The sequence below is a fragment of the Dermacentor andersoni genome, chromosome 3, assembly GCF_023375885.2.
Source record: "Dermacentor andersoni chromosome 3, qqDerAnde1_hic_scaffold, whole genome shotgun sequence".
In the NCBI taxonomy this organism is placed as follows: domain Eukaryota; kingdom Metazoa; phylum Arthropoda; class Arachnida; order Ixodida; family Ixodidae; genus Dermacentor; species Dermacentor andersoni.
In genome coordinates this window covers 218,193,431-218,208,253 of record NC_092816.1, presented here as the reverse complement: position 1 = coordinate 218,208,253, position 14,823 = coordinate 218,193,431, and the positions used below count along the sequence as shown (strand labels likewise).

The 14,823-nt window shown below is 46.6% G+C and overlaps 1 protein-coding gene across 6 annotated transcripts in view; it reads left to right on the top strand.

Moving 5' to 3' along the window:
- The window catches only part of Wdr33 (WD repeat domain 33), a 189,884-nt gene that overhangs the window by 98,817 nt on the left and 76,244 nt on the right, over positions 1-14,823 (top strand). For all 6 annotated transcript variants that reach the window (XM_050184398.2, XM_055073509.1, XM_055073501.1 and 3 more), the window contains 2 exons: positions 1,408-1,518; positions 2,139-2,233. In XM_050184398.2, coding sequence (XP_050040355.1) covers positions 1,408-1,518; positions 2,139-2,233 — 206 coding nt within the window. The remainder of the gene's footprint in view (positions 1-1,407; positions 1,519-2,138; positions 2,234-14,823) is intronic.

The window sequence follows — 14,823 nt, the reverse complement described above, 5'->3', positions numbered from 1 at the left end:
TTTGTGATTGTGCCAGCTACGCACACGGAGAAACCTCCATGCTCGTGGCAATGCCACATGATAACACTCTGCACTTTCTGGACGGTGTCGTTTACACACACTTCGGCTTTAGAATAGTTCAGGTGTCTGCCTCAAGCAAGACATTTGCAGTGTCCTCCACAAGGAATATGAAAAACAAATAAACAAAAGGAAGCATCGTGCTTTGGAGGCAGCAAGGAGCTTCCTCTTTTTCGGTGGTTTTCTCCGCATGAGCGTCTTTTTTGTGCGCACCACTCTTACTATACGGTGCTTAGGTGGTGTGTGGCCGCGTAAACTATGGAAAATAGCAACAGCGCAGGCTGAGAGCCAGCAGTGATGCTTTCAGGGATAGCTCCTACTGTGACAACTTATGTTTGGTGGGTGGCATGGTTAATTTTAAGTCTTTTACTATAACAACCTTTCAGAATAATGAACAATTTGCCGGGGGCCCCTGAAGTTTGTTATATAGAGATTTAACTGTACACTGAAAGATGGAAAACGCTGAATACGAGCGTTACAGTGTGTAACAGCTGTGCAGAGGTTGCTCATGCCCAAGTTGTTTCCTTACTGCTTTATAGGATGTGTGCAACTGTACCATAACTGTCTATTATCAAAGTGGCATTGTCTGCAACAGGAACAGTGCCGAAGCTCTTTTACAAATATATTTGCATGAAAATGTTAATGAATTATTTTAGAGAAGTTGATGAGTGATGAGCTTTTTCTAGAAGCAAAGGTGTTAAACCTATTGAAATTCATTGCAAGGTGGAAGAAATTAATGTGTGTCTGTGCAGAAAATCTACAAGTAGGCTATCCCCACCCCTCACGTAAAATCTCAAATGGGGTATTTGAGGTATGAATGAATGAATGAATGAGTGAGTCAAGTTTAAATGCACTGCAACTTCTGTGGAGGAGGCCTTCATGTAGTGAGGAATGTAAACACTTTTGAAGTTGTTGGGAGGCAAAAACCTCAACTTGCGAGTGGCTGCAGAAAAGAAAAAATCTCGCCAGGAATCTATGCACCTCCAAAGCTTTGGAATACAGGCGTTGCATATCAAATGGACTATCTTGAAAAATTATTCCGGTATAATTATTGTATATTTATTTGTTTGTCTCGTTGTAAATAGTTAAGGCGTTCATTTAAATCGCTCTCTTAGACTTGGGATGGTCATGTAATGCATAGGACACATTCGTATTGGTCTACTGGAGCAGCACAACATCTGCCAATAAAAAGAAAACACAGTCAAAAAGCAGCAGAGGTAGCACAATGCAATTAGTGCAGGCATGTGATGAAGCTAGGCTGACAGAAGTAATTAGAAAGAGGTGTTTGTCCTGCAGTGGACATGAAACAGGATGAAAGGCACAGCACACCTTCTGTTACATTCCATGCAGGGCTGACAAGGAAGTGGGTGCCATGGAGAATGCTCACGACTCGTGCGTCTGGTCTCTGGCCTGGCACCCATTGGGACACATCCTCTGCTCTGGGTCCAACGACCACACAAGGTTGTACTTTACCGCATCGCAAGTTGACCTTCTGGTTGGCAGCAGTGCCTCCGAGTCCCCTAACCATCTTGAGGAAATTCATAGGCTGGCTGCACAGTCCACTCAGAAATTGTTTAAGCTAAAATTTTACGGTATGTTTTCTTTTCATGAGACAGATGGCACGTCTCTGTTGCTCGTGTCTCTTGCTTGCTGATATGGCAGGCTGGTGCAAAAAGCTTGCTCAATTTTTTGAAGAAATTCAGAAACTTCTTATGAACTCTGATATAGGGGAGTTCAATGTAGGCTACAAGGTGTGTTCCAGGGACAATGACACTGACAAAATGGCCATGTTGCCTGGGAACACTAATTATCCTAATTAAAATATTTATCATAAGTCTCAATTTTTTGCTTGAACTTTTGCGTAAAATATTTGTGAAATATTTAGCAATATATTGCAAATAGATACCATTTGAATTTGAAGCCTGTTAGTGTGTTACAGAAATTGAATTTTTTGTACGACTTGGGAAATTGCTAATTGTGATTTTCTGTTGTGGACCTAAACCAGGCTTGCAGAATACCATCCACAGTCGCCATTCTCTTGTAGTCCAGTGTATGTCACTCGCCCCCTTGTCCCTTTACAGCAAGTTCTGGACACGCAATCGACCTGGGGACAAAATGCGGGACAAGTACAACCTCAACACTCTACCCAGAGGGCTGGATGACACTGGAGAATATGGTGCGTTTGCAAGTGCTGTTGCATCTTTTGTTTCTGTGCCTTTGTAAGGTAGATCCTTATTGATTCAAGGATGCCAAGAAGAAAAAACATATATAACCCGAACTGTATGGTGCAGTGTTCTAATTTTTCCAGGAGGGGGAAGGTGGGAGGAGGGACCCAGTGAGTTTTTTCAGCCACCCCTTCCCTCCCTCTCTCTCTCTCTCTCTCTCTCTCTCTCTCTATTTGTGTGTGTATATATATCGATCACTCCGCAACATCACCCTCTGGTGGCGGAAGCGCCGTCTTGGCGCTTGCTATGAAAGTGAGGCATGAGAACAGCGCTTCAGCCGGGTAATGTGAACAGCATCAGTTGGTAGCGAGGAGATCGAAGAAGCAGGGCCGAGGGGTATAATCTCGTAATTGACAGCACAGTGTTGACGCAGCTCCTTGTAAGGCCCGGTGTAACGTGGGAGGAGCTTTGCTGATAGGCCAACGCAGCAGCATGGTGACCATAGTAGGACCAGAGCGCCAGGCGTGAAGTGTGCACTTCTGTGTCGGCTGTCGTAATAGGACTTTTGGGAGTCTTGTGAAGCACAGTCAGTCATGGGCAAGTTTACAAGCTGCACGGTCTCGACCAACTACGTCACTGGTGTATTCAGTAGGCGAGAGAGAAGCCGACGGAAAGAGAGTCTCAAATGGGCAATGCAGGATGTCAGCCAAACAGTAAATAAAGTGGTGAATATCCAGCGGTGTCATGCCATGACGAATTGTATGCGAAGGCAACAAATGGTAACGTGCTGTCCCAGTCACGGTGATCAGGTGAAGCATACATGGCCAGCAGCTCAGTTAGTGTTCGGTGCGCTTGGTCAGTCCATTCGTCTGTGGTTTATAAGTGGTCGTGAGCTTATGTTCAGTGGAGCAGGCACCAAGGATGTCACCTACTACTCGTGAGAGGAAGTACCTCTCGCGATTGGTGAGGAGCTGCCGAGGGGTGCCATGATGTAGAATTATGTCGTTGAGGAGGAAGTCAGCGACATCTGTAGAACAGCTTGTCAGCAATGCTTGGGTGATCGCGAATTGCATGGCGTAGTCTGTCGCGAGCATCATCATCATCATCAGCCTGGTTACGCCCACTGCTGGGCAAAGGCCTCTCCCATACTTCTCCAACTACCCTGGTCATGTACTAATTGTGGCCATGTCGTCCCTGCAAACTTCTCAATCTCATTCGCCCACCTAACTTTCTGCCGTCCCCTGCTACGCTTCCCTTCCCTTGGAATCCAGTCCGTAACCCCTAATGACCATCGGTTATCTTCCTTCCTCATTACATGTCCTGCCCATGCCCATTTCTTTTTCTTGATTTCAACTAAGATGTCATTAACTCGTGTTTGTTCCCACACCTAATGTGCTCTTTTCTTATCCCTTAACGTTACACCCATCATTCTTCTTTCCATAGCTCGTTGCGTCGTCCTCAATTTAAGTAGAACCCTTTTCGTAAGCCTCCAGGTTTCTGCCCCGTAGGTGAGTACTGGTAAGACACAGCTATTATACACTTTTCTCTTGAGGGATAATGGCAACCTGCTGTTCATGATCTGAGAATGCCTGCCAAACGCACCCCAGCCCATTCTTATTGTTCTGATTATTTCCGTCTCATGATCCGGATCCGCCGTCACTACCTGCCCTAAGTAGATGTATTCCCTTACCACTTCCAGTGCCTCGCTACCTATTGCAAATTGCTTTTCTCTTCCGAGACTGTTAAACATTACTTTAGTTTTCTGCAGATTAATGTTTAGACCCACTTTTCTGCTTTGCCTCTCAGGTCAGTGAGCATGCATTGCAATTGGTCCCCTGAGTTACTAAGCAAGGCAATATCATCAGCGAATCGCAAGTTACTAAGGTATTCTCCATTAACTTTTATCCCCAATTATTCCCAATTCAGGTCTCTGAATACCTCCTGTAAACACGCTGTGAATAGCATTGGAGAGATCGTATCTTCCTGCCTGATGCCTTTCTTTATTGGGATTTTGTTGCTTTCTTTATGGAGGACTGCGGTGGCTGTGTAGGCGCTATAGATATCTTTCAGTATTTTTACATACAACTCGTCTACACCCTGATTCCGTAATGCCTCCATGACTGCTGAGGTTTCGACAGAATCAAACGCTTTCTCGTAATCAACGAAAGCTATATATAAGGGTTGGTTATATTCCGCACATTTCTCTATCACCTGATTGATAGTGTGAATATGGTCGCGAGCGCAACCCATTTATTTCCCGAGATGGATGTAGGGAAAGGGCCTAGAAGGTCAAGGCCAACGTGGAAGAATGGCTCTGCAGGGATGTTGATCGGTGGTGGCTGGCCTGCAGGCAGTGTTAAAGGCGCTTGTGGCGTTGGCAGCGTTCACAAGCAGCGACAAAGCGGTGCACGAAACGGTACATGCCAGGCCAGAAAAACAGACGGTGGATGCGGGCATATGTACATGAGACACCTAAGTGACTGGCATTTCATACGTCGTGAAGCTGGTGAAGAACGCTGGAGCGTAGATGGGGAGGTAGGATAAGCAGAAGCTCTGGGCCATCTGAGCTGAGATTATGACGATAGAGAATGTTGTCGTGTAGCTCAAACAGGCAAACAGAATGGTCTGGTGATCGAGCAGTTAGACGGTTGATGATGATCCATAAAGGCACATCTCATTACTGTTCAGTGGGGATGTCATTCAAAGCAAGGATGGACAGTATACAGGCGTCTGAGTCAGGGTCAAGGAGGTGGAGAGCATCGACAGGGTGGCGTGACAAGCAATCTGCATCTTGGTGCAGTCATCCAGATTTTTAGTGCACAACAAATGAGTATTCTTGGAGCCATAGTGCCCAGCGGCCGAGAGGTCCAGACGGATCCTTGAGCAACGAGAGTCAGCAGAGAGCATGATAGTCTATAATCACAGAAAAAGCTTGGCCAAACAAGCAAGATCTAAATTTGGTGACAGCCCACACTAATGCCATGCACTCGCATTCAGTGATGAAATAGTTCTACATGGACAATGAAAGAAGGTGACACATTCCTTTCCGTGCTGTTTTTGGCCAAGGACAGGCCCAATTCCATGAGCACAAGCATTGGTGCGAAGTTCAGTAGGCGATGAAGGGTCAAAATGGGCCAGTATTGGTGGTGTAGTCAGTAGATGGATGAGGGCAGAAAACGAAGCTGCTTGTTTGCATTCCCACACGAAAGGAAAGTCCTTCTTCAAGAGTACAGTGAGAGCGCAGGCGATGTCTGCAAGTTCCGGAAAAATCGACAAAAGCACGACCATAATCCTACAAAACTCCGGACGTCTTTGGCTGAACACGGCATGGGAAATTGTTGCTGTGCTAGCACCTTGTCGGGATCTGGTTGCACACCAGCAGAACTGACACGGTGACCGAGCATAGTTACCGTATTTACACGATTGTAAGTCGACTCGAATGTAAGTCGCGTGACAGAAAAAAAAAAAAAAGAAGAGCATACCCGAGGGCACATTCGATAACGAAAGTTTGTTAATAGCTGACATGGTGATTGGACTACTCGTCTTCACTAGTGCTGCCATCATCATCATTGCTACGGTCCCACAGCGCGTCGTCGTCTCGCGAAATTTCACATTTGGCAAACGACCGCACCACGACATATTGTGGAACAGCAGCCCACGCCAAATGCACCCAACCACACGCAGCCGTCAGGGAGGCTCTTTTGACAGGCCCGATTGGCGTAATTTCGTGGTCTTCTGCCGCCAGCCACTCGTACTCACGGCAGAGCAGGTCCATAAAAGGCGCAGATCCGGGCTCGTTTCATGACCATGTCGCACTTCACTAGCAGGGACAGATCACACATTTCAGCGACAAACGCCGCAAGCTTGGCCTACAGCTCCGGAAAGCATCCAGACTTCAGCAAGTGGGAAATTCCTCATTGCCATCATAAGTGAAAATTTCACTTCGCCACAGTCGCCACTCTCGCACCACTCGTTCAGAAACATCGAACTTGCAACCCGCTGCGCAGTGATTTGTTTCTTCAGCGTAAAGGATGGCAACCCTCTTGAACGCTGTGGTGAACGAGTGCCAAATGATTAATGGGCCTGGACCACTCCTGCTGATGGAAGAAGCATGGAAGTAGCACATAGCCGGTAGTCAAGTTGAACGCTTTGAACCAATGCCTTCAGTCAAACTATAGAGAAAAACCCATGAGCGATATCTGGTCTTCCATGAACTACCGATACTACCCGCAAGCGTCGCCGCCGCCAATGAAACAGCGGCGCTTCCATCAACTATCGACACCCCCCCCCCCCCCCCCCCACCCCATGAATGTTGTGTGCACTGTAAAACACTTAAAAATGTTGAAATACCCTTCCGAAAAGCAAACAAACTCGCGGGATAGCGAAAAGCTACGGGTAGGGTCATAGAGCAAGCATAAAATTGTAACTACGTTGTAGATCCCGTTGGTCTCGATTTTTTTGGCACTGCAATGTTTTGGTTTCGATTGTAAGTCGACCCCCCCACTTCAGGTTTTCAAATTTAGAAAAATGGATCGACTTACAATTGTGTAAATACGGTACTTGGCACTTTGCATGAGCTGAAGATTGGCTCAACGGAAGACAGCAAGAATGGCCGATAAACGAATGAGGTCACTGTCAAATGTAGGCAAGTAGACAATGACATCGTCTAAATAGCGTAGACAGATGGACCACTTATATCCCCACAGTAGAGAGTCCATCATACGTTCGAAAGTTGCTGGGGCATTACAAAGTTTGAATGGCATGGCCTTGAATTGGTACAGGCCATCTGGCGTAATAAATGCAGTTTTTTCGTGGTCCATAGGGTCGACAGAAATCTGCCAATAGCATGGACAAAAAATATTGGGCTCCATGAAGGCAGTCGAGGCTGTCATTGATGCGACGCAAATGATTGATGTCTTTATGGGTTGCTTTGTTCCAACTCCAATAATCAACGCAGAAACGCCAGCTGCCGTCCTTCTTTTTCACAAGAATGACACGGGAGGCCCACGGGCCAAACGAAGGTTTGATGATGTCTTTTGTAATCATTTTGTCGACCTTGTTCTGCATGACTTGACATTCATGATGGGATACGCGATATGGGTGCCGGCGTATAGGGTTGGCGTCACCAGTGTTGATTCGATGAGCCATGACAGATGTTTGGCGTAGAGGGCGACCATCAAACTCAAAGATGTCACTATAGGATGCCAGAACACGGTAGAGATCTGCAGCTTGTGCTTGGGTCAGATCGGGAGCAACCGTCTTGTTAATGTCGTCGAGAGATGAAGGAGCGAAGTTGGCGGAGCAAGAAGACGGCAAAACATCTGCATCTAAGGCGGCAACTTTACAGGGATTAAGCACGGAAATACAGTCGCCGGCCGTTTATTCGGACCTCACGGGGACTGCGGAAATGTCCGAATAAACAGGTGTCCGAAAAAGCAGATTAAGTAAAAAAAAAAGAACTCCTTTATTACCACGTACTGATTCGGGCTTGGCAGTAGGCTTGGAGAAATCATGAATGCGCCATTGCATGCTGTTCTGTTTACGCGCAATCAGTTAAGCCTGAATCTCGGAGGGGTCGTACGGTCACTATAGGCAACTGAAAGTACAGTCACTGCTTGTACACGCTCCGCATGCGATTGCAGCGTAGCACACGGTGTGTCATCTTCCGACTCGGAGTCATCGTCTGGCGGTGCAGCAGAAACCTGACGAATAATCTCGCCGTTGTCGAGTTCTGCGCATGTCAGCACAGCAAGGTTGCCACCTGTGAAACTGTCAAATGAGACGGTGTCCGGAATCGCAATGCAACCACTGTGCAGGTCTCGGCAGAACATTTTCGACATCAGTAGGGAACACATCGGAAGACGACAAATCCTAGGCCTCCCGGCACCCACTTGCCAGCATTCCCCAGTGCAGTCTGCGTGGGCGCTGTCGGTGCCATTAGACACTTGACGCGATTTTTTCGTATGCCGCGTTGGATCACCGCAACCTCGACACAGCACACGAAGCAAACACCACCACGCCGTCACGCCTCCAACACTCGCACAAACGAAAAACATGGCCTACTCGCAGCATCATGCACAAAGAAAGAAACAAATCAGCTGCTGGATTGTCTTGACATGGCTTACTAAGCTGAGACCGGAACTGCTGTAGCCACTCTATCGAACCAGGCAGAAACGATGATGATGAGCGGGGATTTGCAGTAGCGCCACTTCGTGGGGCAGCACGGAGGCTCCGTTCAAAACAAAAATGGCATTCAGCAAGTCGAACCATGCACCGGTCAGAGTCAGTGCATGATCGAGTTGGCTCAAGGAGTGTCCGAAAAATCAGACGAGAGGTTGCAAGGTGTCCGAACTTTCGGCAGTTGTTATACATTATGGTGTATGGGGAGAATGGCGGTGCCGCGAAGCAGACCGAATAATCGAGCATGTTCGAATTTTTGGAGTCCGAAAAATCAGACGGCGACTGTAGTGGCCAGCAACATGCCTTGTGGGATAGCCTTAGTCAACAGGCTGATGTTGAAAAGGGAAATGACCACTGTGTTGTCAGCAATGGAAACAATGATGTGAACAAGGGTGGCATCACGGACTAACAGAATGTTGATAATCAGAGACAAGACATAGTCGGCATCAGGAATATCACGTTAAGACGTATTTAGCAGCTTGAGACGGCAAATGAATGTGATTGCAAGAATAGTAAGTTGTTGGGCCAGTTCATTTGACATAATTTTTGCAAAGGAGAATGCATAAGTGTTGCAGAAAAAAGGAGACCTGCACACAAAAGACACTCTTTTTCCCGCTGTGCTTCTGCGCTCCCCTTTGCAAAAAAAGAAAAGTGATGGTGAGAGCATAAGCGGGGTGTATGTCGGCTGGAATATCGGGAAGATGGGGCAGCTCCAGCTAAGGAGCACTGGCCGCACAATCAATGAAGGCAGAATGACTGGACAAAAATCTAAGCCGAGGATTGGCAGGGTGTCGACAAACTGGGAAAACCGGGAATTCTAAGGGATCTTTAATAGTCTGGAAATACTCAGGAAACTCAGGACATTGTGTCTCCTTGGAGACACAATCTCTCCAGTGCTATTCACTGCATGCTTAGAAGTATTCAAGCTATTAAACTGGGAAGGCTTAGGAGTAAAGATCGACGGCGAATACCTCAACAACCTTCGGTTTGCCGATGCCATAGTTCTATTCAGCAACAATGCAGACGAGTTGCAACAAATAATTGAGGACCTTAACAGGGAGAGTGTAAGAGTGGGACTGAAGGTTAATATGCAGAAGACAAAGATAATGATAAATAACCTGGCAAGGGAACAAGAGTTCAAGATCGCAAGTCAGCCTCTAGAGTCTGTGGAGGAGTACGTTTACCTAGGTCAACTAATCACAGGGACTCGAGCCATGAGAAGGAAATTCACAGAAGAATAAAAATGGGTGGGATTGCATACCGCAGACATTGGGAGCCCCTGAATGGGAGCTTACCGTTATCATTGAAAAGGAAAGTATACAATCAGTGCATTTTACAGGTGCTGACATACGGCGCAGAGACTTGGAGGCTGACAAAGAAGCTTGAGAACAAGTTAAGGACCACGCAAAGAGCGATGGAACAAAGAATGCTAGGCATAACTTTAAGAGACAGAAATAGAGCAGTTTGGATCAGAGAGCAAACGGGCATAGACGATATTCTAATAGACATTAAGAGAAAAAAATGGCACTGGGCAGGTCATGTAATGCGCAGACTAGACAACCATTGGATCATTAGGGTAACAGAATGGGTACCAAGAGAAGGGAGGCGCAGTAGAGGACGGCTGAAGACTAGATGGAGTGACAAAATTAGGAGATTTGCTGGTGCTAGTTGGAATCGGTTGGCGCAGGACAGGGGTAATTGGAAATCGCAGGGAGAGGCCTTCGTCCTGCAGTGGGCATGATGAGTAGGCTGATCATGGTGATGATGACTCAGGGAGAACTCGGGGAATTTGTGCTTCTATCAGGGAAATTTAGCTGTAATTTTATTGAAAAACAATGAAAGTCTCGGTAATGCTGGCTCGCATAACAGAGAGGGAACGTAACAAATAAGTTTTTTGACGCCGTGTCTTTGACTGGAGGAGTTAGCAGTGTAAAGTCAACGACCGACTTTCCGGACGCCCGATAATTCGGACTGCTTCGCGGCACCACCACGTGCCCCATATACTCAGTGTATAAGAATGTCTGAAATTTCGGACGCAAGAAGCCTTCGCCGTCCGATTTTCCGGACTTTTTGCTATCTATTGTCTATCTATCTATCTTTGTCAATCTATTGTATTTCTTTTTTTGTATGTACCTTCCCCTCCTGCCTGGGCCTTCTAAGGCCTGCAGTATTTCTAAATAAATAAATAAAAATAAAATAACGTCCGGTCCGGAAGGTACTTCGCCGCTGCGGTAAGCGCTAGGCCTAGCTGCTTCCACGTTCGCTTCTTGCCGTTCGGCGCCATTTTTTTTTTTTTTTTCATTGAAAGATTTCGCCGCTGTAAGCAACGGCATGGACTCCGTCTTTGTGGTCCTCGCGATTGGCTTCCAAGCTCGGAAAGCACGGCGCTTTGCATGATACTTGTTCCTGAAAGTCAGCTTAGCCTCAATACAGAAATGTTACGTGGTAATTGCGGCGAAGCATAACAAGCGTAGGAAGGGGTAATTGTCACGGGACAGTCATCATCATCATCAACCTACTCTAGGTCCACTGCAGGACGAAGGCCTCTCCCTTTGATCTCCAGTTACCCCTGTGCGGCGCTAACCGATTCCAACTTGCGCCTGGGAATTTCTTAATTTCATCACCACATCTTTTGCCGTCCTCGAATGCGTTTCCCTTCTCTTAGCACCCATTCTGTAACCCTAATGGTCCACCAGTTATCTAAAGTACGCATTTCATGACGTGCCCAGCTCCATTTCTTTCTCTTAATGTCAATTAGAATATCGGCTATGTCCGTTTGCTCTCTGATCCACACCACCCTCTTCCTGTCTCCTAACGGTTTGCCTAGCATTCTTCGTTTCATCGAGCGATTCTTAACTTGTTTTCAAGCTTCTTTGTCTGTCTCTAAGTTTCTGCCCCATATGTTAGCACTGGTAGAACGCACTGATTGTACACCTTTCTTTTCAGTGATAATGGTAAGTTTCCAGTAACGGTCTGAGTATGGTCTGCCGTATGCGCTCCAACCCAATTTTATTCTTCTGTGAGAGAGAGAGAGAGAAAACATTTATTTATCATGAGTTTGGGCATTCTTCTGTGAATTTCCTTCTCATGATCAGGGTCCCCTGTGAGTAATTGTATCTATTCCCTAATTATACACGCATACACCCGCCATCTCCTGTCACAGTACAAGCACTGATACGTCTAATAAGTGGACTGGTAGGCCTTTTCGGATGTTCCTGTGGAGATTTGAGGCCTTAACGGCAGTAAAAGACATGCACTCATTTTTTTTAACTGCCCGGTTTTTGGACGTTTTCGTGGCCCCTAGAGAATCCGAAAAATTGGATGTTGACTGTACAACTGATGAAGAGGGTGCTTCAAATGGTCTGTGGGGCGATTGCGCGGTGGAAGGAGGACAAGAACAGATAGGACTTACGCATTAAGGAATGAACGGGAAAGGAAGCGTGCCGCCACTTCTTTCAGGCAGCTGGAGCTCAAAAAGCAAAGTGTTGGCTGACAGCGAGATGCAGGTGCCCCTCGTCCAAACCAAAATAAACTCTTTAAATCGGGGAAACGCAACACTGAGGTGTTGTGCGCGGGCTGAGAGTATGTCAGGACAGTTGAGGTTGACACACCAGCTGTTGAGAGAGAATCTCACTTGTGACAAAGTTCGGGCCTCATACCAATGAGCTTGCTATATATTGATAAAAATAGCTGATATTCGAAAAGATTTCTTTCTGTTTGCATTTCCTTTTTATTCATATTTGAGAATGTTCGACTCAATTTGAAATTAGTTTTACCATTTTTATTTCAAAATTATTTTATTGCTGTGCATTTTACTAACACCTCACTTCTGATTTCTTTTTGATTAAAATAAATGCTACTTCTTACTATTAAAACTAAATTAAGTATTTTTAAAAAAATTTTTAGCATGCTTACTCGAGAGTGACAGCATCGGGTGACATGGTGTCAGACTGTCCTGACATAAAACAAGGTTCTCTATCACTCTGGGAATTTGGAAATGTCAACTTGGTAGACACCCTGATGAGGTAAGCCATGGGGGCACTTCTCAATGACGGCAAATTGGACTGGAGTGATACGACCAGCAATGCAGGTGCAGGCGGTGCACACCCCAAAAATGGCAGGAGTCCCTCCATCAGCGACGCAGAGGATGCAGGAGGCAGCAGGTGTAAGCACTTTATGAAGGCGACGACGAAGATCTGCACTCATCACAGATATGTGCGCCCCAGTGTCGATGAGCGCAGAAGTAATGACACCATCAACATCTAACAAGCTTTGTCTCATTGGCAGCGTCAGAAGAGGATTTATGGTGGGAGTCGTCCATGTAGCGTCACCTCTGGGTGCTGCACTGCTTAGTTTTCCTGACAGGCACATGCAGGGCTAAAGGAGGACAACGGGCGGCGAGTCTGCGGTGAGCGAGACAGTGGGCAATGGCTTAGAGGCAAACATGACTGGTGACTACGCGGCGACGGGGAGTGACAATTTATCCTTGTTGGAGCACTGGCATTCGGGAAATAGAACTGAATTGAAGGTGGAAAGTGGTTGCTGTCCGGAATTCGGTAAGGGGTAGACTGCGGTCGAGGCGGCGAGCACCAGTGGGTGGCGCAGCAATGGGCAACATGGCCGATAAGGGGACAAGTAAAGCATATCGGTTGGTCATCAGGGGTTCACGCACCAGAGTCACGAGATTACATAGCAAATCGCTACTCTCGATAGTATGAGGGCGGACGCCATGAAGTTTGTGTTGGGCTGGCCACGGTGCACATAAAGTGAATGCCCATGTTGGCGAGCTCCTGCTGGACAATGGCTTGTACGAACGGAGTCGTAATTGAGCTCGAGTCACCGGCGTGAACTGGGGCAGGGGTCATGGCCTCAAGTTCGCAGCGTACGATTGACGTCAGCTGATCTGGTGGAACTGACGGCTGTGCTGCCGTGTGGTCTTTGCAAGAGGACGTTGCTGCCGTGTTGGAAAGATGGGCAAATGCATGGCCAATGCGCCGGCTTTTAGCCTGCTCAAAGCGCCGGCACTCCTTTGTAATAGCATCAGCTGTAGAGAAATTTTCGCACATAAAAAGATTGAAGACGTCGTCGGTGAGTCGGTGATCCCTTTCGAGATATGCCCAACCTTGTCGACCTCCGGCATCTCGGCATCAACCTTTCGACAAAGCGATAACACGTCTTCAATGCACGAGGCGTAATATTCTGTAGTCGTCTGTGCACGTGACGCAATTAAGCATCTTTTTCACGGCTACCTTCTGGCCAACAAGCTTACAAAACAAGGCCTCGTAGTTTTTCTTTGCAGATGTCCCATCTCCCAATCTCAGCTTCTTAGTTATCGAACCATACAAAGTAAATTTGGCAGCCCACCGATATTGAATTGCTAGGCCAATGCTGCAGACAGCAAAGAGATAATGCAAGATGCTTGTGGGGCGGACCAGCGGTGACCTCAGAGACGTGACGAAAGGCAGAGGGGTCAGTGACATCGACGACACAGGCGCTCTTTTGCCAGCCAATTTCAGTTTCAAAAAGCCTGCCAAGGGGAATGAATTGTTCATGTAGCTCCCACATGAACTCCTCCGTTCAAAATTTGATTGTTGGGATAGGTAGCTTCAAGGACGAGCCCCAAAGTGCTCATTTGCTGTAGCTACCTATTGGCAACGGATAGCTTACTGTCCGTTGCCTACAAACTATTTACTAAGGAAATCGCAAGTAGAATCAGGAACACCTTAGACTTCTGTCAAGCAAAGGACCAGGCAGGATTCCATAAAGGCTACTCAACGATAGACCATATTCACACTATCAATCAGGTGATAGAGAAATGTGCGGAATATAACCAACCCTTATATATAGCTTTCATTGATTATGAGAAAGCGTTTGATTCTGTCGAAACCTCAGCAGTCATGGAGGCATTACGGAATCAGGGTGTAGACGAGCTGTATGTAAAAATAATGAAAGATATCTATAGCGCCTCCACAGCCACCGTAGTCCTCCATAAAGAAAGCAACAAAATTCCAATAAAGAAAGACGTCAGGCAGGGAAGTACGATCTCTCCAATGCTATTCACAGCGTGTTTACAGGAGGTATTCAGAGACCTGAATAGGGAATAATTGGGGATATAAGTTAATGGAGAATACCTTAGTAACTTGCGATTCGCTGATGATATTGCCTTGCTTAGTAACTCAGGGGACCAATTGCAATGCATGCTCACTGACCTGGAGAGGCAAAGCAGAAGAGTGGGTCTAAAAATTAATCTGCAGAAAACTAAAGTAATGTTTAACAATCTCGGAAGAGAAAAACAATTTGCAATAGGTAGCGAGGCACTGGAAGTGGTAAGGGAATACATCTACTTAGGGCAGGTAGTGACGGCGGATCCAGATCATGAGACGGAAATAATCAGAAGAATAAGAATGGGCTGGGGTGTGTT